Raw genomic sequence first — 24,175 nt, forward strand, 5'->3', positions numbered from 1 at the left:
GGGAAATGCATCTGCAACTGGTAATTCTTTGGTCGAACAAGAGCATCCTAATATAATCAAAAAATGACATCAACAAAAAGTGGTTCATTAGGGACTCAAGGTGTACCATATTAAGACCCTCTTTCGCTGGAACCTGCAAATGACACACAACAAAAAAAATATTTTTCCCAAGCTGTATTAATTTTTGAACAAACTTGGCCCTAGAACCTTATAGGGAGGAAATGCATCTGGAACTGGTAATTTTTTGGTCGAACAAGAGCATCCTAATATAATCAAAAAATGACATCAACAAAAAGTGGTTCATTAGGGACTCAAGGTGTACCATATTAAGACCCTCTTTCGCTGGAACCTGCAAATGACACACAACAAAAAAAATATTTTTCCCAAGCTGTATTAATTTTTGAACAAACTTGGCCCTAGAACCTTATAGGGAGGAAATGCATCTGGAACTGGTAATTTTTTGGTCGAAAAAGAGCATTCTAAAATCATCAAAAAATAACATCAACGAAAAGTGGTTTATATTTGGGCACTTTACCTTGTAGTAGGTCGCTGAATTCGTTTTTACATCGGATATAATAATATGTATTTAAAAATATATAGTGCTATTTTAAACAGAGGTGACCTAGTTTCTTATTGCATAAAAATATTTTTCTTAATTTTTATTATCGACCTCTATTCCCTTCAAAGTACTGAATAACATCCACACTTCCATTCGAAACATTTTCTTGTTACATTGCCCTAAATGCCTAAAGTTGCAAGGCAACAATAATTAATTCCAACGTTTGTCACCGACAATGAGACTCGTCCTGCACGCAACGGTGCAATTTATCGAATCTGGAGACAGTACTTCATCGTGCGTAATTGCCATCACGAAGAAGTCGAGAAGAACAATGGGAGAAAATAAGAAGAAAGTAAGGTGTCATTATTATTATAAAAAAGGACCGGTGTATTTGCATGAAGAATTCTTATTGCCCGCGAAGAGATGGGCTTTGCTATCGCTGCTAAAGCCCGACTACCGCCCGGCTCCAATGGCCATTACTCTGCTTGTCATAGCGTAGCAGTGGAACAAGTTGAAATATGCAGTCGGTCGTCTAGCCGTTTTCTACAGGGCGCGGCGTTGTTAAATCGGAAGTTAGTATTGTTCGAAATGTGTTTCGAGTAAACATCATTAGCGACCATCATAATATATTTCCCTCGTTTTCGGAGTCGACAGTTTGTGCAGTCGTCTTTCACTCTCGAGCGTCCTTGATTTTTTTCCAGAATTGTAATACATTATCCACAGGGTGGAGCACCTGAACAACTGGGTTGCTATTGGTAATATTAAGTCAATCGGAATGTTCCGTCCGTTTAGCGTCCAGTAGCCGTAGCTCGAACTGTCGTTAACTATAACGTCTAAAGTAAGGTTAACTTGTTACTTTGGACATCTTTCAATAAAATTCAATACATAACAATGTACGCTTGCATCAATAACATCGTTTTTTTTCTACATTGAAAATGTCGGAATTTGAGCCGAATCAGCGTCATTTGCGCGAAGTGTTAATCTTTTTCTTCAATTGGAAGAAAACTGCAGCTTAAGCTCATCGAATGATTGTAGACGTTTATGACGATAATGCTGTTTCCGATAAAACATGTAGAGAATGGTTTGGACGCTTTAAAAATGGCGATTTTACTGTGAAGGACAAAGAGCGTTCTGGACGGCCACGAGTATTCGAAGACGAAGAATTGCAGGCATTGGTGGATGAAGATCCATGTCAAACGCAAAAACAAATTGCAGATACGTTAAATTCTGCTCAATCTGTCATTTCCGATCGTTTAAAGGCCTTGGGGAAGGTCTACAAGGAAGGGGGTCCCATATAAACTCAAGCCAAGAGACATTGAAAAGCGAAAAACCATCTGCGAAATTCTGCTTGCGAAACGTCACAAAAGTTGTCAAAGAAACGTTAGAAGCACTTCGCTGGGAAATGCTACCCTATGCGGCTTATTCGCCAGACTGTGCCCCTTCTGACTATCCCTGACTGGATAACCTCCAAAGATGACTCATTCTTTCGTCGCGGAATTCGCTTGCTGCCCGAAAGATGGGGAAAAGTCATCGCTAACGATGGACAATACAATTGATTAATGTACTTTTTCATTTTGTTTCTTAAGGGGGAACTATACCCTCGGATTGTAATCAGAAAGGAACTAGAATCTTACTAGATTTTGGGTCGAAACATGGGTTTGCGCGAATCGACTTTTTGTTCTTATTTGAGCATATTTTGGGCTGGGTGAGGACTCATTCTGTAGAGGAAGGTTAAATACAGCCCGCTCTTCTCATGATTTAACGAGATTATGTTTATATATAATAATATGAGTGTCCAAAGTAGAGAAAACAATCGAGAAAAATAACCGCAGATTTCAATGTATTTTTCTGTCTCAAACAGACTTTTTTGACTAATATGATGAGAAGAGCGCGCCGTGATGAACCTTCCTCTATCAAATGAACCTTTGTGCAGCTCAAAATATGCTCGTATAAGGACAAAAAGTCGATTCGCGTGATTTCCCTTAAATAAAGTTCTACTTTTTGTCAAAAAACGGACGGAACTTTCCGGTTGACCTAATAGATAGACAGCGGATTATATGCGTTTATGATGTATACAGACAGTAATATCAGAAAAATTTAGAAACACTGTTGTATTCTTTCCAACCTATTAAATATATCAACCCTGGAACGTCACAATTATTGTTTGAGACACGAACTTCAGATTCGGGTCTCAGAAACCCAGAGTTCTTCGCGGTTTAAAAAAGAAAAAAAAGTAAAAATACTCGACGAGGCCTTTAAAAGCGAACTCGTACCCACGTTTAATGTAAGCATCGATTGAACTTTTGTCGGAAATATTCGGCTTACTTCACCTACGACCCATATTTCTTCTTCTGTTTCGCCGTTTCATTATTCTTTCATTCTGTGTCAGATGCCTAACAATACCTCGAGCTCCCGTGCTAAAATGACTGAACGGTTGCTCACGAGATATTCTGGAACTGTTCAACATCTATAAAATATCCATTCTTCCTTCGTCCATATAAAACAACTCCGAAAGTTACAAGAATATTCGTTCCCCTGTAAATGCATTTCAAATAGACATGGACTGCCTCGCAATTCATTCACCCATATTTGGATTCGATTTTTGCAAAGGAAACAGTTATCTTAAATAATCTCAAGAGTCTCTTTGAAGTACAACATTTTTGGGACACCCGTATCTTAGAGAACTATAGTGAGGCTAAAGATGTTAACCCTCAGCACTCGAATACAACACAGAATATTTTTCTTTTTATTTAATGCGATTTGAATCTCCATTTGTTTGTTGAATATTGTTTACATTACTGAATAAGTTGATATCGAATCAATTGCTAAACATTTAAGTAGTGTACGAGGTGTTATATCAATTTCATATCCATAAAAAAAAATCATATAGAATGGAATTCTTCTACATCAGAAAAAATGTTTAATTTTCGAGTTAAAATAGCTCCGAGTGCAAATGGTTAAATATAAATTTCGTTCCAATAGTATTAGATGATTGCATATCATTGCATTTGAAAATCAAATTCAATGGTTAAATTTTAAAGAATACAAATTCATTAATCGATTATACACATAGTCACCATCTTTTCTAATTGCAGAAAATCTAACCATTTTTTAATTTTAATTTAACCGATCTTTAACGAATCTTTAAAGTTTAACCATTGAATTTTATTTTCAAATCGGGCACGAACTTATGCAATCATCTGATATTTTCTAAAAATATTAATTTTCAAGTTGATCAAATATTTCGGATGTCTGATCGACTTTTAAGAAACACTTTTTGTCAGTCATGGAACAAGTAAATACAAGTCGGTCCTGATTGAATCGGACGCAATGTTAGCGCTAATGTAAATGTCTCGCGAACCGCAACACGTTTCCAGCGTTATCGCCAGCAAAATGTGCACACAGTCGCTGGCCATTCGAAAACTTCCCGAATTAAATTATTCGTCCCTTGTCAGCCTTTTAAGCGTTACAATTCCAAATGTTACCATAAATTTCTGGAACGTCTGTGAAATAACGTAGTGCCTCCTCTCTCCTTCGGGAGCCATTGTGCTCGACGTCTATTTTTGTTCCGCGAATGTACAAGTTAAAACAGCACTCCACGTAACCGCTTTTAAATTGTTTATTCCTTCGCAACCTACTTTCACCGAATTTATGGAGCGACATTATTTCCGGACGAATAAAACGACGGATGTAACGAACACTGTTGACTGATATTGTTTCAATTACCTTAACTTTGTACTACACCCCAGAAATGTGGAACTACAGTGTTCCCGCGATTGTTGTGAGAAACGAATTGTCTCAGGAAACGAAATGGTACAACTACGTTTTTTATTACCACGCTTATATTAGCTTGCCGAGTTGTCGTTGTTGTATGTGTCAAATCTTGTAATCGAATTTTAAACCACTTACCGACGAGCTAGAGACTTGAAACTTTAAACATAGCTCAGAACTGGACGACAATGCAATATTAAAAAAACAAAGTTTTACAAAAACTGTGTGTCTAGGAGAACAAAAAATTTTATATTAACCGTCACACCTCTTCGCGCGACGCACGGTAGTACGACATCGCGTTCAGCGATCCCCACTCCGCGCGCCAGCGCTCCCTACTCCACTACGCGTTCCCACTCCGACTCATCCCCATTCCACTGACCCGCTTCGCAGTGATGGTAGGTAAGGCGCTTTTTTCCCGCATGTGCGAGTTTCGTCAGGACCGTATCTACGTCCGAAGTTTGTGGGGAACTGTGGCGGCTTTGGCGCTGCCCTACGGCAGGGGCCAAAAATTAGCGGGGCGGCCAAGGTAACCGATCTTCGTACATGACTGAGGCCGTCCGAGGTTAGAATAGTCGCGCATGCACGAAAAAAGCGCCTTACCTACCATCACTGCCGCCTAAGGGCTCCCCCCGAGTAGTGGGGATAAAAAAGTCACATCATCCTCATACCCAAAGGTCACATCAATCGCGGGAACACTGTACTTCATTTAGAAAACTGGAAAAATATAAAACAGCAATAACCTATAAGTGGGGGATCTCTTTAAGAATTTTATTATACAATATTATTTGCAACGTATTAAAAAACTACGTAGAAAAAATATTGATTTCTTACGGCTTCTGTTTTTTTCCCATCACAGTAGAAAATTTCGCATAAAAATCCACAGTTCGATAATCTCGCATTGAACAGGATCCTCATGCTTTTATCGTTCTTATGAGCCCGTAATAACCCGCTGAAAGAAAGCGATTATTCAGACACGAACTGTCCGATCGTTTAAAATGCCAGACATGAGGGAGAAGGAGGCAACGCCGGGGATTCACGTTATCGTAACAAGGGGTTGGAGTTGGCTTGCGCAAAAATGTAACGAGAAAAGTGCTTATTAGGAAGGGACGAGGGTTTCCTGGTGATGCAAAAAACGAAAGGGGTTCGTTCTTTCCCGATCTAATGTAAGTGCTGGGTGAAAAAGAGCACGGACGATGAAGGGCTGATTGGTTGCCAGCGAAGGCTGCGTTGCTGCCGGAAACGTGAGTCTGCCTTCAAGCTTGCTTAATAGACACGTCAAACTTCTAAATACAGTATCCTAACCTTCATTCGAGAAACAATGGATTCAACTTTCACCCAATACAAGAGTCAATTCTCAATTTCCGGAATTCTATGAACTGTCTTATAGTTCCCCAAATTTTGTAATTAAAAATATACATATACTCGCTTTTACGCCTTCTGAGGAGGGATTTAAATGTACAAGGCGTCCCAATGATGCTGTACCGCCTTGAAAGTTATCGAATTTCGCCGCGTACAGTGTTATAATGATTGAAACATAATATAATCGTCGGGTGACCTGTGTTTTAATTGAATAGTTCAACGAACATTGTGAAACGCGGAGGGCTATATTTAATGTGACGTCCATCAGCAGGGGAACAAAAGTGCAGATGTTTCAGAAACAAATCGAAATTAGTTACGGAATTATTAATGCAGCGCTAGTTCCGCTATTTAAACGACATAACGGCATTAACGATAATTAAACGTCACCTAGTTGCACGAGTGCTGAAACGAAATCACGATATTACGTTTCTGCAGCGAATAATAAATCAACCGTGACAAGTAACAATTTAATATCGCCGTATCAGCAGTTTATGCGGGCCGATTAAAACATTCCCCACCCAATTCTTCCAGCTACCAGGCCGATTTATTTGTGCCGCAACAATATTTTACGAGTGAAATGTAAAACAGTAAAGGACTAGAAAACTTTCAAGAACGTCGCAATGTTGTTTTTAATGCAATGAAGTCGTTAAGTGATGAAATCAACTTTTATTTTATACCTGTTTCCCACGATCAACGAAGAACATTTTTATTTTGCATAAAGATTCGCAGTAGGGATTGCAATCCCGCGCCATTTTCAATCCCACGGGATTGATGTGGGATTTATTTCAATCCCGCGGGATCCCGCGGGACTAAGGATTTAGGTCTTCAATCTCATATATATTTAATAAAGAAACAAATTTTACTTAATGAGAGATAATCATCTTTAATCTAATTAATCTAATAAGATGACTAATAAGTCAAAATTTATTAACAGAATACATATAAAATCTAAATCTACGTAAATTCAAATTAAAATAAATCTCTTTTTGGAAAACAAACTATAATTGATATATACATATACGTGTCTAATTGTATAAAATATATAATATAATAATTCGTTATATCTATAATAATTATTAGAAGAAGGTATTTAAATAAAAAATTTTTTCCTTTACCAAAATGTTGGTTAAAACTTAAAAATAACTATAAAAATTGTTTAGAACGAACTATATGTAATCGACCTGTCTGTGAATATAATTTTAATTAGATTAAAATCTGAAAAATGTGAAAATTACAAGAACAAATTTTAACTTGTAGAACTTTGAAAATATGATCGTAAAGAGCAAAGTCTATTAATTGTTGTATCTTCTAGTTAGGTCATCAAGTCATTACAAAAAGATATCCTGCAGCGGAAAAAGCTCGTTAAGCCTCTACACTTGTGAAGGTCGAATAATTAAAAAATATTCGTAAGCCCCATACGTAAATATTTCCCCTTTTTGCCGAAATCTCATCTCTTTATTTAAGTTTTGTCGATATCTTCATGACAGACCATCGAAATAGTTCTTCGTGCGCGTCGTCATTCGCGAAATTTTTGGACGCATAGTCCCGCAAGATTTGCGGGATTCCGCATCCCCTATTTAAGAAATGCGGGACCAAAAAATGAAGCGGGATCCTGCAGGATTGCGGGATTGCAATCTCTAGTCCGCAGTCTACCAATAACGAAACTTATCACTTCGGGAATCAGAACATTTTTGGAACACCCTGTATAATAGAAGCATATCGTGCTACAGCAACTTCTGAACCAAAAGAGGGAACACGTGGAACCGCAAAAAGCGGTTAGTCGCGGTGTAATTGAAAACAATCGGCGTAAGTAATTTTCTGGAAGTACTTTCGCGAGCCGGCTCGATTAATCTCTCTCGAATCGAAATCGTTGTAGAAGTAATCTGCATTTTCGGGAGCCATTAACTATCACTGAATGTATCTCTTTAGTTACGAGACCGATAAACGCGTCAGACCGCATGATGGATTGCCATTGCAAGTATCCGGCAGCATTCAGTCTCGCGATTTCAGAGCTACTAAATCAGCCGTTTCTAAAGGTCCGCGGTCACTTTGATACTCGCGGCATTAAAAGCGGGCTAAAGTAGTTACTACGATCTGTCAACTCCGATAACTAATCTGGAGGCTTGCGTGCGCCACCCGCGTTTTCAATCGGTGACGTACGATGATAAATTTGATAACACGCGAAACTCTCTAGTCACCGGTGAAAAAATTCGAAGCGAAGTTTTAGGGGCGCGAAAGATCGCTGCCGAGATTACACTCGTGTTACGATGCAGCGAACTGCGTACTGATTGTACGAAGGCGATTCATCGTTCAAACTGCAAGTTATAATTAACAGCGAAATACAGAAAACATTTGACCGGCTGTAGATCGAATTCACACAGTGGGCGAGAAACCGATCTTTTTGGACAAAAATCTGCCGACAATTCAGTTTTTCATCGATTCAATTGGAATTTTTTTAAAAATGTTCGTGGAGGACTATACTTTGATGACGTGCTGCGCGAAAATCGTTAACTGTCACAAGAAATCAAGAATCCTTATCTACAAAACCCAATAACTCCGATACTTCATCCGCCCATACCATAAATTTGTATGTCTCAGCTGAGTTGGCGACACTTCTTAAGGGGGTTGTATAGGCTCGTATTGTAACTAGAAAATACCTAGAATCTTACTAGAAAAATGGGTCGAAACATGGGTCTGCGAGTTTCCACTTAATGTCCTTATACGAGCAAATTTTCTGCTGATTGAGGGCTCATTCGAAAGAGGAAGGTTCACCGCATGGTGCTCTGGTCATGAGGTTAACGAGATTATGTTTATATCTAATAATATGAGTGTCCAAAGTAGGGAAAAAATCTAGGAAAAAAACACGCAGATTTCAATGCATTTTTCTGTCTCCAAAAGACTTTTTGACTTATATGATGACCAGAGCGTGGTGTGATGAACCTTCCCCTTTAAAATGAGCCCTCACCCAACCCAAAATTTGCTGAAATAAGGACAAAAACCGTCAGCGCGCAGACCCACTTTTTCGATCGAAAATCTAGTAAGATTCTAGTTATTTGCTAGATATTTGCTATTTAGGAAAAAAATTATTTTCTCCTTTTCAGTGCATTTTAATATAAGCGTGGTTTTTAGAAAGTTTCTTTTTATTTACCTGGTGTTGCTGCATATCGTCAGAGATGTTACTACCCATTTAAATCGTTAATTTTATTTCGTTACATTTAATTTCAATCACTCAAACATTTTTCAACGTACAAACAACAATTCCATGGTGATAACACTAGTAATATTATCTGGAAAATAGGAAAGAGTTGCCAGAAAATTAATACACTAACGAAATGAAACAATTAAATGGCAAGAAATTTTGTTCCTCGCGTTCAACAGAAAAAATCACCAACAAAACATAAAGAAAAGATGTTCGTTTGTCATCGATAATTCTAATCAATCGATAATAATCGGTTCCCTCATCGTGCGGACACAGCATGCGGGTCAAATCGATAATGAACTTCAATATTTGCAAATAAATATTACGCTGTCACAAGGTAATGTCTATACACCGTTCATAGTATTCGAATAATATTGATTTGATGCATGCAACGACGCATTACTGGAAATTGAACGCTTTCAGAATTAGTCACTAGAACAGCGAAATTCACCGGTAAAGAACCGCCACGGAATTGATTTGGAAAGAGGAGAAGGGAAAAAATAGAAGCGATCCTTGCCGATTGTGATTCATCTTGATTTTCAGCGTCGACGATTCCTTTTGTCCTCGAGACCGAAAATTTGGTCTTCGGCCGCGATGTAGGACGAGGCTTTGATCGGCGGAGCTTGATTTCACCGAAGATCAGAGGTGGCGCATTCTCTTTCACCGAGGTCTCGCATGCGAAACCGCTGCCGGTGGGTCACTCGACTTTTCGATGAAAATCCGCAATCGCTTGCAAAGCAGGCTCGACGTTGCTGAACGAACGAAAAAATGTGAACGGCCAGAGAGACCGAGCTCTCGCGCGAGGAAACCTTCGCAAATATTTCACCATCTTCTATTGCTGTCGCCACATCGACACATTTCTCTCTCTCCCTCTCGAATGTCCGTTTATTTCTGCGAGTCTTGCTTTTTGACCATCGGGACTTGCGTCATTTCGATGGAATCATTTTCTAGCAGCCAGTTCAACTTATTGGCAAATAACAATTCTAAATAACAATTTTTTTCGTGAATTGCACGACACAGAAACCATACAACACGTCCTTTCCACTGGTAAAATTGCATTAAAAATAAGTAAAATATAAAGAAGTTCCAGTATTGCACTAGTATTGTCTCACCGATACGCTATTTTTTGCTGCACCTTCGGCAGCAATTTTTATTTTAGTATCTAACTCTAACCTTAGTTGTCTAACTCGAAAAACGGGTAAACTTTACTTTACCGGACTCAGAATTAGCACCTATCTCCTAATTATGATGTATTTGAAGTTTCGATCCTCTAGCATCAATGGTTCAGATGTTATGCTTGCTTAAAGTTGAGCATTTTTGAGAGGTAAGGACTGTCAAAAACACTGCAGATTGCTCAACTTCAAGCAAGCATAACTCCTGAACCATTGATTCTACAGGTCCGAAACTGCGATGGAACATTTGAATTGTATTTCTATGTTCGCACACTTTCATATTTCTATTAATTCGAACGCGAGAGGTTCCATGCTTTATTTCTGAGCGTCGGTGATCGTGTACATGAAGCGTAGCTGATGAACATTCTTTTGTGAAATTACGAACGCGATTGCACGAAAGGAGTTTTCACCGAGTGATCACGAAAATGTGCAGCAAGAAGTGCACTCTTTGCTAAGAGAACAGTTCCATCCCGATTAATTGGTGCTTTCTACCGGAATACCCGAGCTCCTGTTGAACAAATGGCGGAATTGAACGCACAAGCGGTCTCATCAAAATCCCTTGAAACTTCAGGTGTCGCGGTAGCGTCAATATTATTCGAACTAGAAACAATCTGGCTTCGAATACGTACAAAGAAAAATGCGAATGTGACAATGATAGTCCCAATTACAAAGCGCGCCGCTTTTCATTACTGCGACTGGCTTTCCAATCACGCAACAAGCGCCGCAAGTCAAATAATATTCACCGTGTTCCGAAGCCATGTTGCGCTGGTACGTTCGATTCAAAATCCTGCGGATTCTATACTGCAACCTTTGTTCTCCATTTGTTTCAGTTCTCCATTTTATTTTGCGCTCAGCTGGAAGGTACATATTTACGGACCGGTTTGACAATTCGAGCTTATGTCGACTCGCGAAACGCAATTTATTAAAGAGACAGCGGATTTTATGCATTTGCGACAGAAATGAGTGTTTTTTGAAACAGTGAAAATATATCAGAAGAATTTAGAAACACTGTTATATTATTTTTAACCTATTAAACGTATTACGAAAGAAAATAAATTTCTATTTCACTCGAGATTGTTGAAATCCAGATGGAAAATTTTTATTTTGCGTAAAGATCCGCTGTCTAGACACGAGCAGAGTTGAGAAAATTTTGAAAAAAGTTTTCTTGGAAACTAGAAAAAAACCCATTTTATTTGAAATTTTTCTTTAAATAAAATTTCTGCCCAACACTTTAAAATCCACTTGGAAAAAAACCCACTTTATTCGAAATTTTTCTTTAAATAAAATTTTTGCCCAACTCTTTAAAACCCACTTTATTCGAAATTTTTATTTAAATAAAATTTCTGCCCAATTCTTTAAAACCCACTTGGAAAAAACCCACTTTATTCGAAGTTTTATTTGAATAAAATTTCTGCCCAACTCCTTAAAACCCACTTGGAAAAAACCCACTTTATTCGAAGTTTTATTTAAATAAAATTTTTGCCGAACTCTGGACACGAGTCTTATCACATGACAAACTCCGACAAAGTAAAAATTGTTTAGATAAATACTGGTAACAGACTGGGATATGAATTTATATATGAAAATGTTTAAACATCAAAAAACTACATTCAATGTTAGAGGTAGTATTAACTGTTGTTTTATGAAAGAAACATTCGTCGTAAATGATAAAAATAATAGTATAAACGTAATCCTTAGAGGATTCATCGGATTAATTCCGTTCTAAATGGGAGCTGGAGGTCGTAATTTAAATGAGCCCTCGAAAAAATGCGTAGTCCGCACGAGAAGGTCGAAGCTATTTTTCATCGAGCGTGCTTGCTTACAATAAAAACGCGGAGTTTTCGGTACGATATCCTGAATCGAGAGTCCTCTCCCAGCAACAAATAATTCAGTGATTTGTGCCTCCCCAATGTAAGAATATTATTTACGACGCCGTAAATTACAGCGATTCGTTCCGGCAGGCCACCGAGAAACGCAACGTCGAGATTAATATTAGAACGATTGAATAGAACGACGGCACAACCGTATTGAATCGCGTTCAATCGGATTGCTCGAGCCCACGGGAAAACTGAATATTAATTTCCTGCGTTAGAAGTGACTTTGAAAATCTCAAAGTCGAGCATCAAACGTTCGTTGCTAGGCCTGATCCAGGTCATTCTGTTTCCCTGCGCACACAAATCGTACATTCGAAGTTGTAAAATACAATGAAAGAAAATCTTGGGGTAAACTTCACTTTATCGGACTCGGAATTAGTACCTTTCTCCTACGAATTATGATGTATTTTGGTATGTAATCCAGTAGAATTAAACGAGGAGAATCTAGGAATCGAAGTTTCGATCCTGTAGGATCATTGGTTCAGGAGTTATGCTTGTCTAAAGTTGAGCATTTTTGACAGGTAAGGGCCTGTCAAAAACACTGCAGATTGCTCAACTTTAATCGACCATAGCTCCGCAACCATTGATCCTAGAGGATCGAAACTTCGATCTGCAGATTCTCCGGGTACAAATCTACTGGATTACGTACCAAATACATCATAATTTATAGGAGAAAGGCACAAATTTTTGAGTCCGGTAAAGTGAAGTTCTATCATTTTCATGTGAATATACACCCCCGCTCAAAAGTATGTGGATACTTATCGTTGTATTTGTCTAGAATTATTAGACGATGTTTCGATCCTGTAGAATCAATGGTTCAGAAGTTATGTTTGCTTAAAGTTGAGCAATCTGCAGTGTTCACCTGTCAAAAACACTGCAGATTGCTCAACTCTAAGCAAGCATAACTCCTGAACCATTGATCCTACAGGATCGAAACTTCGATTCCTACGTTCTCCTCGTTTAATTCTACTGGATTGAGGAGACGGGCACAAATTTTGAGTCCGGTAAACTAAAGAGCAGCCAAATCTTGTATAGAGCTGGCAAAAAAGAGCTCCACGCTACCCTCTCCGATCACTATCGGCGGAGAGGGTGTGCGCAAGAGCATTTCCCCATCGCCCTTAAACAAAAAAAAGAAATAGTGACAAAAAGGTCCTTGTTGTGTCACCCTGGATGTTGATATTATTACAGCATTGGTAATACGCTACGCTATTTACCCGAATCTGTTGGCCATCTGTACACTCGCGTAAGCTGGCTTAAATCATGGTTCCATTGAAGAGATTCGGGGGAACACGGAAGTTCAAGGTATTCAAGTGAGCAACCCGTATTGCGCCGATGTCGAATCTTTAATTAGTTGGCATTGTTTGGTTAGTTAGCGGGCAGGAACAGGATGGTGGTAACTGGAATGAAGATTGCCTGTCGTCAGCAAATTGCTGCCGAGAACAGCAAGCTGTGTGTACCGAGTTAGGCGGAAGATATCGACTGGGAAACGGTTACTTCGGTGTTGGCTGTTCACAACGGGACCACGCGTGATTGATCTCGATCCGCATGATTAGGCTGGATCCTGAGTACGCCATAAACTGCGTGTGATTATATTTTCCTTTTCGCGGACGGCAGTAAAGCGGCGCGCCGTAAAGAGGACGAGAGTGATAATAAATTCTTTCTCGCGCCGGGCTTTCTTGTTAAATGTAATAAAAACGCGGGCCCTGCGCGTACAGTAAAGTAACGCATAAAGTGAATAATGACGCTTGTTACGGCGCGTATTTTCCTATTTAATGGGATACGTTGCACCGTGATACAATGCGCCGTCTGGCTCTGATTATTCGTGAGGCTTCGCTGGCCGCAACGTTGCTGCCAATTAGAATCAAAGTTTGTGGCCGAGACACCTGCAGCATTCCCGGAATACCGTGGACAGCCGAGATCAAATTAACTTCTTCCGGCTAATCTTCCTCGGACATTCTTTGGACGTACGCTGGAATTCACGATTCGCGAAGTTGCTCACCCCGTGTCGCTTCAACAGGCTTCAGCTTACAATTAGATTATCGAGCACATCTGATTCCGCAGCAATGCCCAACTTGAATGAAATGCGAAGGGTGTTGTTTGTGCCAAAAAACAAAGTATAGATGATAATTATTAGACAGCGGATCTTCATGCAAAATCAAATTTTTGTGCATCAATCACAAGATACAGGAGCTAAGTGAACATTTATTTTCGTCGTTAATAATTTTAATATGTTGAAAACACTATGTTGACATTTTTCAATCCTTTGTTTCTGACAAAAAACTCATTTTTGTCATAAATGCATAAAGATCTGCAGTCTAATAATTATCAACGACTGGACCGCTGCTTCAGCACAGTCCTCTGAGTATTACACCTGGTGTCGCGCCTATAACCCGAAGGATAAGCCACTATTGTAAGACTAAATGGAAACGATTCAATAGTGCTTGGATGCTCTGTGCTCTTTACTTTACCGGGCTCGAAATTTACGCCTTTCTCCTATAAATTATGATGTATTTGGTATGTAACCCAGTAGAATTAATCGAGGAGAATCTAGGAATCGAAGTTTCGATCCTTTAGGATCATTGGTTCAGGAGTTATGCTTGTCTAAAGTTGAGCATTTTTGACAGGTAAGGGCCTGTCAAAAACACTGCAGATTGCTCAACTTTAAACCAGCATAACTCCTGAACCATTCATCCTACAGGATTAAAACTTCGATCTGCAGTCGCCCCGGGTACAAATCTACTGGATTACATACCAAATACATCATAATTTATTTGGGAAAGGCACACCAGTCGAAATAGTAGCAACAATAACGATAATAATTTGTCTCTTTCGCACACTTTCCAGTTCAAGAGAAGAATCATTAAAAGTATGTAAATTGGCCAGATTCCACATTTATAATGTTGTACAAAACTAAACCTTGCCGAAGTTTAATAGAAATCTGATCCCTCTCGAGAAATTTTATAATTGTTTACAATTTTCGATCGGTTTAAATTATGTATTACTAATTAGTCGCGAACGAATGAACATACATGTATGCAGACAGCATGTCGATGCCCACGCATGCTGCAAATTGTAATAAATGTTAGCAATGCATGTCGAAGTGAAATAATGCGATTGGCCATTTCGTGTTGGTTACACGATCCGATATTACAAAATGTTTACCCGGTGGCAATCAGATTTCAGGAGGAATTGAAAATTACTGTACTGGCGAAGTGTGACACGTCGAAATCTAATTAGCAACAGAGTAGACTAGAGTAGAAAATTTTGTTAAAGTATTTTCATAAATTGAAGTACATAACGAGTGTCCTGTGTTGTCATTAAAAGAGAATAAAATTATTGTTTCTCTTATGAAATTACTGGACTGCGGATCTTTATGCAATTATGGCTGTTGAAAATTTTCGAGAAGTGCCAAGATAAAAAATATGACAGAATTTAGTTGCAAGCTTATGGACAACAGTGCGAGATATCTCGTCGATGTTCCTTCAGTGTGACGGAGAACATCGTCTGGTGTAAGGGCTAGTTTAGAGATTTGTTTAATAATAATTAAACTTTGTTATTCATCCTTATTTTTTCATAACATTGTTATGGATGCGTTCGCGACATTTTTCTGATTAAAACGAGCCCAAACACGATACACTTCGGATCTCGTTTGCTTTTTTAACGTCAATTCAATGGAACCTCTATTTTGGTTCGGATAACCGAGGTTTTATCTTTTTCGTGGATTACTCGAATAAATGTGCTCCGAATTATGCCGTGTTTGGACTCGTTTTAATCAGAAAAACGTCGCTGATATGTTAATAAAAATTTCATTTGAAAACTCGAAAGTTTTTTAACAATATTTTCGCATATTGCTTAAAATTGCCAAGTTTTCAGATGAACAGAGTTCGTAGGACGCAGTGTATTTATAAACGAATTAGATGGTGCTTTGACTTCCCGAAGTTTCGTTGCTGGGATGCTCTTCTCTGTTCAATTGCAGCGGAATGATACATGCAAATCGTGTTGGTCAAAAGTTAAGGGAACTGAAAAATAATCACCGTTGACACGAATTGAACGAACAAGTGGGAAACTTTTCGGCTGTGTATTCCGCATTCCTTGAGATAAATCTGTGCCGCGAAACAGAAATTTCTAGCGTGTTTGTTACGAATTGTGCTGGAAGGCTGCGTATACTTTCGTATTCATCTTCCTCAGCATCCTGATAGTTCGGTACGATGATTCCGAATAATAGCCACCTCACCGACGTGCTCTGCAATTTTCTGGCGGTCTCGTAATCTATATTGTAATAATACCGCAAAAAAATTTGAAATTGTGGAGTGCTGTGTCTTTTATGCATTGATTCCGGAAGAGCAACCGTTTTCATACTCTCAATACCAAAATTGTGGTTCAGGTTCCAGCCAATCTTTTATCTCACCCTGCGACTATGAAATCGTGTTTGTTTATATTTTATAAAAAAGAATGTTTGTTTATAACTGGTCATAAGCTTGCCAAAACAATTATGCAAGATATTTGTTACCTGAATTATATGTGGACACAATTTTTATTAATTTTTTATTAAAATTAATATGATAGATTTCCCATCTTTTCAAGAAGCAATTAAAGACTGTCAAATTGTGTTCACAAAATACAGCAGAATATCACAAAGACTGTATCACAAAATTAAATGACATTCACGATTTAAGTAAAAACTGAAATGATCAGTTTGGTTATTTGTGTCTTTCAATAACCAAATGCAAGACAATTAGAATTTTTATTACAAAATAATTGTAAATTTCAAGAGCGATAACTAGATTGCAGGTGTGTACACAAATATTGATTGTTACAGTCAAATTGATCAAAGTAGCAATGGAAAAAGGTTAATCGATTTCACTTTTTAGTCTATAAGGAACTAACGAAGACGGAAATTTAATTGAAACCATTTTATCGAATTGGAGAATGTTAACTGTGCGACGAATGCATACTTTATGAACTTGTTATTCTTCCGTGCATCAATCCTGCCTCGCATACATATTCTTACGTAGAATTTACAGAGGAGAAAAGTTTACGGGCCCGGATGGTTTTCTTATTGCTTTCTCTTCCTGCCACCGACAGCTTCTTTAACACTCTGTATGCTCATAAAAAGCTATCTCCCACTTTCTCTTTGGAGACAATAAAATGTTTTGTAACTTCGTGTACGAGCGGAACGTGGTCGAGAGGGTCTATGGAAATAACGAGTTTTAACGGGCTGCTTTTATCTTTCAGCCGCGCTATACAGTCGCAGAAAATGTAGGGCGTGAGAGCACTTCCCTCCTCGTGATTAATTTCTGGATTTAGGTTCTGCACTGAGATTACGATTTCCTCGTGTGGCCCGCATAGTGTGTCCGCGCGATGGGCGGGTCGATTATCAATCGAAACGATCGAGCGGAGCTAACCGATATTACTATCATACCTTAACATTGTTATGGAAGCTTGAAAATCTTTTTTATCCACTATAATACCAAACGAAATAATGAGATTAAGATTTATTAAAAACTCTATACCGTATAAAAAATTCTGAGTAAACTTTACTTTACCGGACTCAAAATTTGTGCCTTTCCCCAATAAATTATGATGTATTTGGTATGTGTAATCCAGTAGAATTAAACGAGGAGAATCTAGGAATCGAAGTTTCGATCCTGTAGGATCAATGGTTCAGAAGTTATGCTTGCTTAAAGTTGAGCAATCTGCAGTGTTTACCTGTCAAAAACACTGTAAATTACTCAACTTTAAGCAAGCATAACTTCTGAACCATTGATCCTACAGGATCGAAACTTCGATCTGCAGCAGTCCCGGATATAAATCTACTGGATTACATACCAAATACATCATAATTTATAGGAGAGAGGCCACAAATTTTGAGTCCGGTAAGGTAAAGAGTAGATAAAGTCGCCAGTAGATAAAGTGTTAAAATTAAAACTCTTTCTAATTTCATTTTGGTCGACGTTATTTTTATAAACATAAAAATCTAGTTTATGATATTAGTTTCTTTCTATATAGTTCCTTATTTTACGAACTTTCTGTAAGATGTCTTTATCAAGAATCCTTTTCAAGGAAATACATTTTTGGGTCACCCTTTCCCTTTCTATTCGAAGCCGTTTTTGCAACCCCATAACGGGATAGCACCATGCCGGTATTTATACCAAGATAGCCTAGTTAAATTACTCCGTCAACAACGCAAATTCGATCAACCCTCCTAACGACCTAACTTCTTTCGCATGAAGTTTGCCATAATAAATACCCTACAACCCTTAGATTGTTTTCTGAAACGACCATCGCATCGCGGCGATCGATCGCGATGAAAATCGAGGCCGTCGAACTTCCGAGTTACGCTTTCCCCGAGCACTTCACAACGTATAATGATGAAACTCCGCAGCTCTTCATTGTGCTGTATAGTGTATCACGATTATAGTGAGCAAACTAATAACAATCACAACTCATACCGAATTTATTAAAATTTTTTACTGTTTCTCTGGAGAGAGTGTCCTAAATCTGCTGGCGCCTCATCCAAATATCTAGCACAATAGATATAGACCACCCTCGAAGAAGGTGTAATTTCTTGAAACTTGCATCTTGAATTTTTTCAAGATATTCAAAGTATAATTTTACTAGATAATAGTTATCTAGTTTGTATAGTTAATTATATAGTGACGAAACTAGTTTCGATCCTGTAGGATCAATGGTTCAGGAGTTATGCTTGCTTAAAGTTGAGCAATCTGCAGTGTTTTTGACAAGTAAGTCACCTGACAAAAAAGCTTCAAATCGTTCAACTTTAACAAGCATAACTGCTGAACCAGTAAATTCCTAACGTTAAAATTTCAATTTTTTACATTCTCTCGCCAAAATCTGCAGGATTATATTTAAAAAGTTCAAAATTTTTGGCCCCCTAAAGTAAAGTTTACTCTAATCTGGGACAATTGTAATATTAACAGTCTGGAAACATTTCCTGGCGTATGAACACCCAATAATAAAACTCGAAACACTTCAACGCAGGATGAGCAATTAAGTCATAAAGAGTTCACATTAGAACTAGCAACACCAGGAAGCTTCATCTTGAAAAGATTTGAATAGACGTAGAAAGATGAGAAAGTTGACTATATACACCGGCATTTAATCAGCTCATGGACCTAATCTGGTCAAAAGCTTGGTTCTGTAATAAGCTAAACTAAACTGGCATTTAAAACAAAATGAGAGTAAAATATGAAGAAAAACAGAAGAAGAAGAAGGAAACAGTAATAACAACGACGAAATAAATAACAGGCATGAGGAATTTAATAATGAGAAAGATGAAGGAACTTATTGCCTTGTATATCACGATTTAATAGTTCCAGCAATTGTGCACACGAGGAATGCAATAAACGACGCAATCAGACTGTGAATTTTATGCAATTATATACAGTAAGAACGAATAGATGACATTTAAAACAGGGAAAAATTCAAAGAGTTTATAAATATGTACATATTATATGCAACTTTCTAAAATTATTAACGGGAGAATGAAATTTCTATTTGACTCCTCGAACGTACAAATTGGTGCAGAAAAATTTTATTTTAATTTATTCACATTTAATCCATGCCCATTCTTCACTTTTTTTAAGGGAGAAATCATCCCTTCTATTCTTTTAGGTAAGTTCCTATAAATCGCAAACGACGAAAGATATAAAAAAAAATGGTTGAAGTAACAGTTATATCGAATCTCTGGACCCATAAATCTGTCCGACAACTTTTTTGAAAGAAACATATTGTAGAAAATGATTTTTTTAGATATAACTTTTACTTCAACCATTTCTTGATATCTTTTGTCATCTGCGATTTATGAGTGCTCGCGTAGAGGGGCTGGTTCGAATAAAAGGGTCGATTTCGCCCTTAAAATAAAAAACGGGCACGAAGAAAATGTGACTAAATTCTGAATTATGTCTAACGAACGCTTGTGCAAAGTTTCATCGAAATCGAGGTGCATCGGTCACCGGGGCTCCCTTGTCATTAATATTAGTACAGTAAATCCTCTATAGTAGCAAAACGGTTGTACACGATGAATGCAAAAAAATATCCCCTGCACTGTAGTAATTTGTAGTATATCGGTGTGAACCACTACTAATGCGACGCGGAGAGTCGCAGTCGCCGGCACAGTTCAAAGGTCCGTGCGTCCTCACAATGTAACACCAATAGTTAATCTTTTTTATTATTACTTATTTTTTTATGAAACTTTCTCTAATATATTTGTGACATTCTTCTGAACAAAATAAGACCAAACACGATATAATTTCAACTGTATTTAATGGTTTAATTAACGATGAAAGTTTCGGGCGCAAGGAAGGACAGCGTATGGGAAAGAAAGAGCCGCTGAGAGTCGCGCTGTCCTTCCCTACGTTCGGCTCTGTCTTAGAAGCTCAAAAAAAAACAGTGTCCGTCCACGAACTTTGCAAACGAACCTCCCCGAGGTTTTAAAAATTTAAATAACTAATTTTCACGTGGGTCTGTGCCATTGGAAAATTTGTATCTAGCACTAATAGACTTATTATTAACTTGGATCGACAATCGTGGCAATCAGAGCATACGGTACGCACTGATGATCTATGTATACTGCGCTACGGGTGGAGCCTGTATTCGCACTCCTATAGAGGACATGTGTCACCGAGGCATTGGGGTTTGATGTCGTTAACTAAGTTGCACTCGACTTGATTATAATGACTTGGCTTCAAAGCAGCACCCAGGGGTCTTCGGTCATCACGACACCAGGGCAGGCGTGCTACTGAGGCGGTGAACTCAAAGGAACATCCCTCTGTGGTGTCTCGGCGCCTTCCGACACATTCACTGACATTCCTGTTCAATTGTAACAGCCGGCAGCCTAGCTGTTCGCGTTCGAATACGTTTCTACGTGACGAGGTGATGAGACATGCGGGTTATTATTGACTAACGGTGAACCGTGAAGATCACAGTTAACCGACGATTAACCGTATTCTGCTATCGTATCAAGGACTGTGTATGCTGGCGCGTGGCGCGAACCTCGTTTCACGAGGCATTTCATCGGCAGATCAATCTGGCCTGACGTTCGGAAAGCATTAGAGGGTTGCACACCTTTAACCCTTTACGGACGGGGTTTATCTTACAAGCGAATGACCCCAAGTGTCCGACTTCGATTTTGATAATTTTTTGTGAGACGATGGTACATGGATCCCTAATTATCTATGCAAAATATTGGGTGCAGTTACTGAATAGTTTTAAAGATATGATTGATTAAAGTTTCATACCTTGTTTGATGCGAATAGTATCAAACTTTAATAGTTCATTTCTTTGAAACTATTGAGTAACTACACCTAATATTTTGCATACATAATTAGGGATACATATACCATCATCTCACAAAGAATTATGAAAATCGAAGTAGGACACTTGGGGTCCTTCCCTTAGCATTACTGTTCGATGGGAGGCACACGAAGAAAGACACTTAAGGGTGACAATTTCCTCCAGGAAAGTACTGACAATTTCCCTTACTAAATCGATCAATTCTTTTTCCAAATTTTAAACGGCACAAATATTGTTTCGGGCAACTGTTGCTGTGAAGAGATGAGGAAAGAGCAGTCATCAATTTGATAATGAGTAAGGAAAGCATTAGAGGGTTGCACACCTTTAACCCTTTACGGACGGGGTTTATCTTACAAGCGAAGGACCCAAAGTATCCGACTTCGATTTTGATAATTTTTTGTGAGACGATGGTACATGGATCCCTAATTATCTATGCAAAATATTGGGTGCAGTTACTGAATAGTTTTAAAGATATGATTGGTTAAAGTTTCATACCTTATTTGATGCGAATAGTATCAAACTTTAATCGTTCATATCTTTGAAACTATTGAGTAACTACACCTAATATTTTGCATACATAATTAGGGATACATATACCATCATCTCACAAAGAATTATGAAAATCGAAGTAGGACACTTGGGGTCCTTCCCATAGCATTACTGTTCGATGGGAGGCACACGAAGAAAGACACTTAAGGGTGACAATTTCCTCCAGGAAAGTACTGACAATTTCCCTTACTAAATCGATCAATTCTTTTTCCAAATTTTAAACGGCACAAATATTGTTTGGGGCAACTGTTGCTGTGAAGAGATGAGGAAAGAGCAGTCATCAATTTGATAATGAGTAAGGAAAGCATTAGAGGGTTGCACACCTTTAACCCTTTACGGACGGGGTTTATCTTACAAGCGAAGGACCCAAAGTATCCGACTTCGATTTTGATAATTTTTTGTGAGACGATGGTACATGGATCCCTAATTATCTATGCAAAATATTAGGTGCAGTTACTGAATAGTTTCGAAGATATGATCAATTAAAGTTTCATACCTTTAATCGTTCATATCTTTGAAACTATTGAGTAACTACACCTAATATTTTGCATACGTAATTAGGGATACATATACCATCATCTCACAAAGAATTGTGAAAATCGAAGTAGGACACTTGGGGTCCTTCCCTTAGCATTACTGTTCGATGGGAGGCACACGAAGAAAGACACTTAAGGGTGACAATTTCCTCCAGGAAAGTACTGACAATTTCCCTTACTAAATCGATCAATTCTTTTTCCAAATTTTAAACGGCACAAATATTGTTTGGGGCAACTGTTGCTGTGAAGAGATGAGGAAAGAGCAGTCATCAATTTGATAATGAGTAAGGAAAGCATTAGAGGGTTGCACACCTTTAACCCTTTACGGACGGGGTTTATCTTACAAGCGAAGGACCCCAAGTATCCGACTTCGATTATGATAATTTTTTGTGAGACGATGGTACATGGATCCCTAATTATCTATGCAAAATATTGGATGCAGTTACTGAATAGTTTTAAAGATATGATTGATTAAAGTTTCATACCTTGTTTGATGCGAATAGTATCAAACTTTAATCGTTCATATCTTTGAAACTATTGAGTAACTACACCTAATATTTTGCATACATAATTAGGGATACATATACCATCATCTCACAAAGAATTATGAAAATCGAAGTAGGACACTTGGGGTCCTTCCCTTAGCATTACTGTTCGATGGGAGGCACACGAAGAAAGACACTTAAGGGTGACAATTTCCTCCAGGAAAGTACTGACAATTTCCCTTACTAAATCGATCAATTCTTTTTCCAAATTTTAAACGGCACAAATATTGTTTGGGGCAACTGTTGCTGTGAAGAGATGAGGAAAGAGCAGTCATCAATTTGATAATGAATAAACTCGTAGACTGCGGATCTTTATGCAAAATAGAAAATGTTTGCATTGATTGCGAGACACACGAGCCAAATAGAAAATCCTTTCTTCTGTTAATTGTCTTATCAAGCTGAAATTGATACACTGATGTGCTTAAATCTTCGTAATTCGTCCACTGCTTTAAATTGTACGTGTCCATTTTCGTCATAAATGCATAAAATCCGCAGTCTACTCATAAATATATTACTTACGCAGTAAGGAACCCTGCATAGTGGAAGAAATCCAAACGATTACTCACCTGGAACAGAAAATGAAAATGGAAGATTAGTTTGACTATAATTATAACAACATTTCTAGTTCCCTTTGTAGTTTGTAAATAACAATTGGTTAAACAAGTTATTTTGTCTTCAGGCGATACAAAATTGTTCAGTTCATTAATATCAGATGTATTAATTATTCTGAATAAATGAAGTAGTTATTATAAATTGTATAGGAATTGCGTATATTTTGCAGATAACGCAACAGGTTTGCTGCAAAATGATGATTGGCCAGCAACAGCTTCAGTTTCAACAAAGTCTCCAAGTACAACGCGAATCGAATCCTTCATTTCGCAAGATCGGATCTTTCGTTATGTATATTTGTATTTGAGAAATCGATCCGCTTACTGTACCACGCTTCCGTGAAATATATTTCAGTGTATAGGATCGAGATAAATATTTGCAAGATGGAAATTCTGATCGACTTCCCGTGAATTACCAAGATATGAAGCTATCGGCTACCCTTCTCAAAATAGCAATATGGTGCTCCTTCAATACTGTCGTGTGGTTACATCGGAAATTTCCTTTCAGAAAAATTGTGGCTCTATAAGACGCTGGTCTTTTGCAAAAAAAAAAAATTGGAATTCACTCGTACGAATAATGTAAGCAAATATTTCGTCATGTGAAATTTACGAGAATATAAAAAGAAACTTTTATATTTTTCAAAAATATAAAAAAGTATAAAGAAAACTTTTATATTTTTCGATCGTA

At 38.0% G+C, this 24,175-nt stretch overlaps 2 protein-coding genes across 9 annotated transcripts in view; both read right to left on the reverse strand.

The window, feature by feature from the left end:
• Nucleotides 1–24,175, reverse strand: part of LOC143213078 (uncharacterized) — an 832,749-nt gene that overhangs the window by 184,348 nt on the left and 624,226 nt on the right. The window lies entirely within an intron of this gene.
• The window catches only part of LOC143213087 (uncharacterized), a 179,980-nt gene that overhangs the window by 56,272 nt on the left and 99,533 nt on the right, over nucleotides 1–24,175 (reverse strand). The window contains exon 3 of one of the 3 annotated variants that reach the window (XM_076432613.1): nucleotides 1–23,445. This exon is cut by the window's left edge and continues 15,178 nt beyond it. The exons of the other annotated variants lie outside the window; for them this stretch is intronic. Coding sequence (XP_076288728.1) covers nucleotides 23,395–23,445 — 51 coding nt within the window. The 3' untranslated portion in view covers nucleotides 1–23,394. The remainder of the gene's footprint in view (nucleotides 23,446–24,175) is intronic. 3 annotated transcript variants of the gene reach the window in all.

The sequence above is a fragment of the Lasioglossum baleicum genome, chromosome 10, assembly GCF_051020765.1.
Source record: "Lasioglossum baleicum chromosome 10, iyLasBale1, whole genome shotgun sequence".
NCBI lineage: Eukaryota > Metazoa > Arthropoda > Insecta > Hymenoptera > Halictidae > Lasioglossum > Lasioglossum baleicum.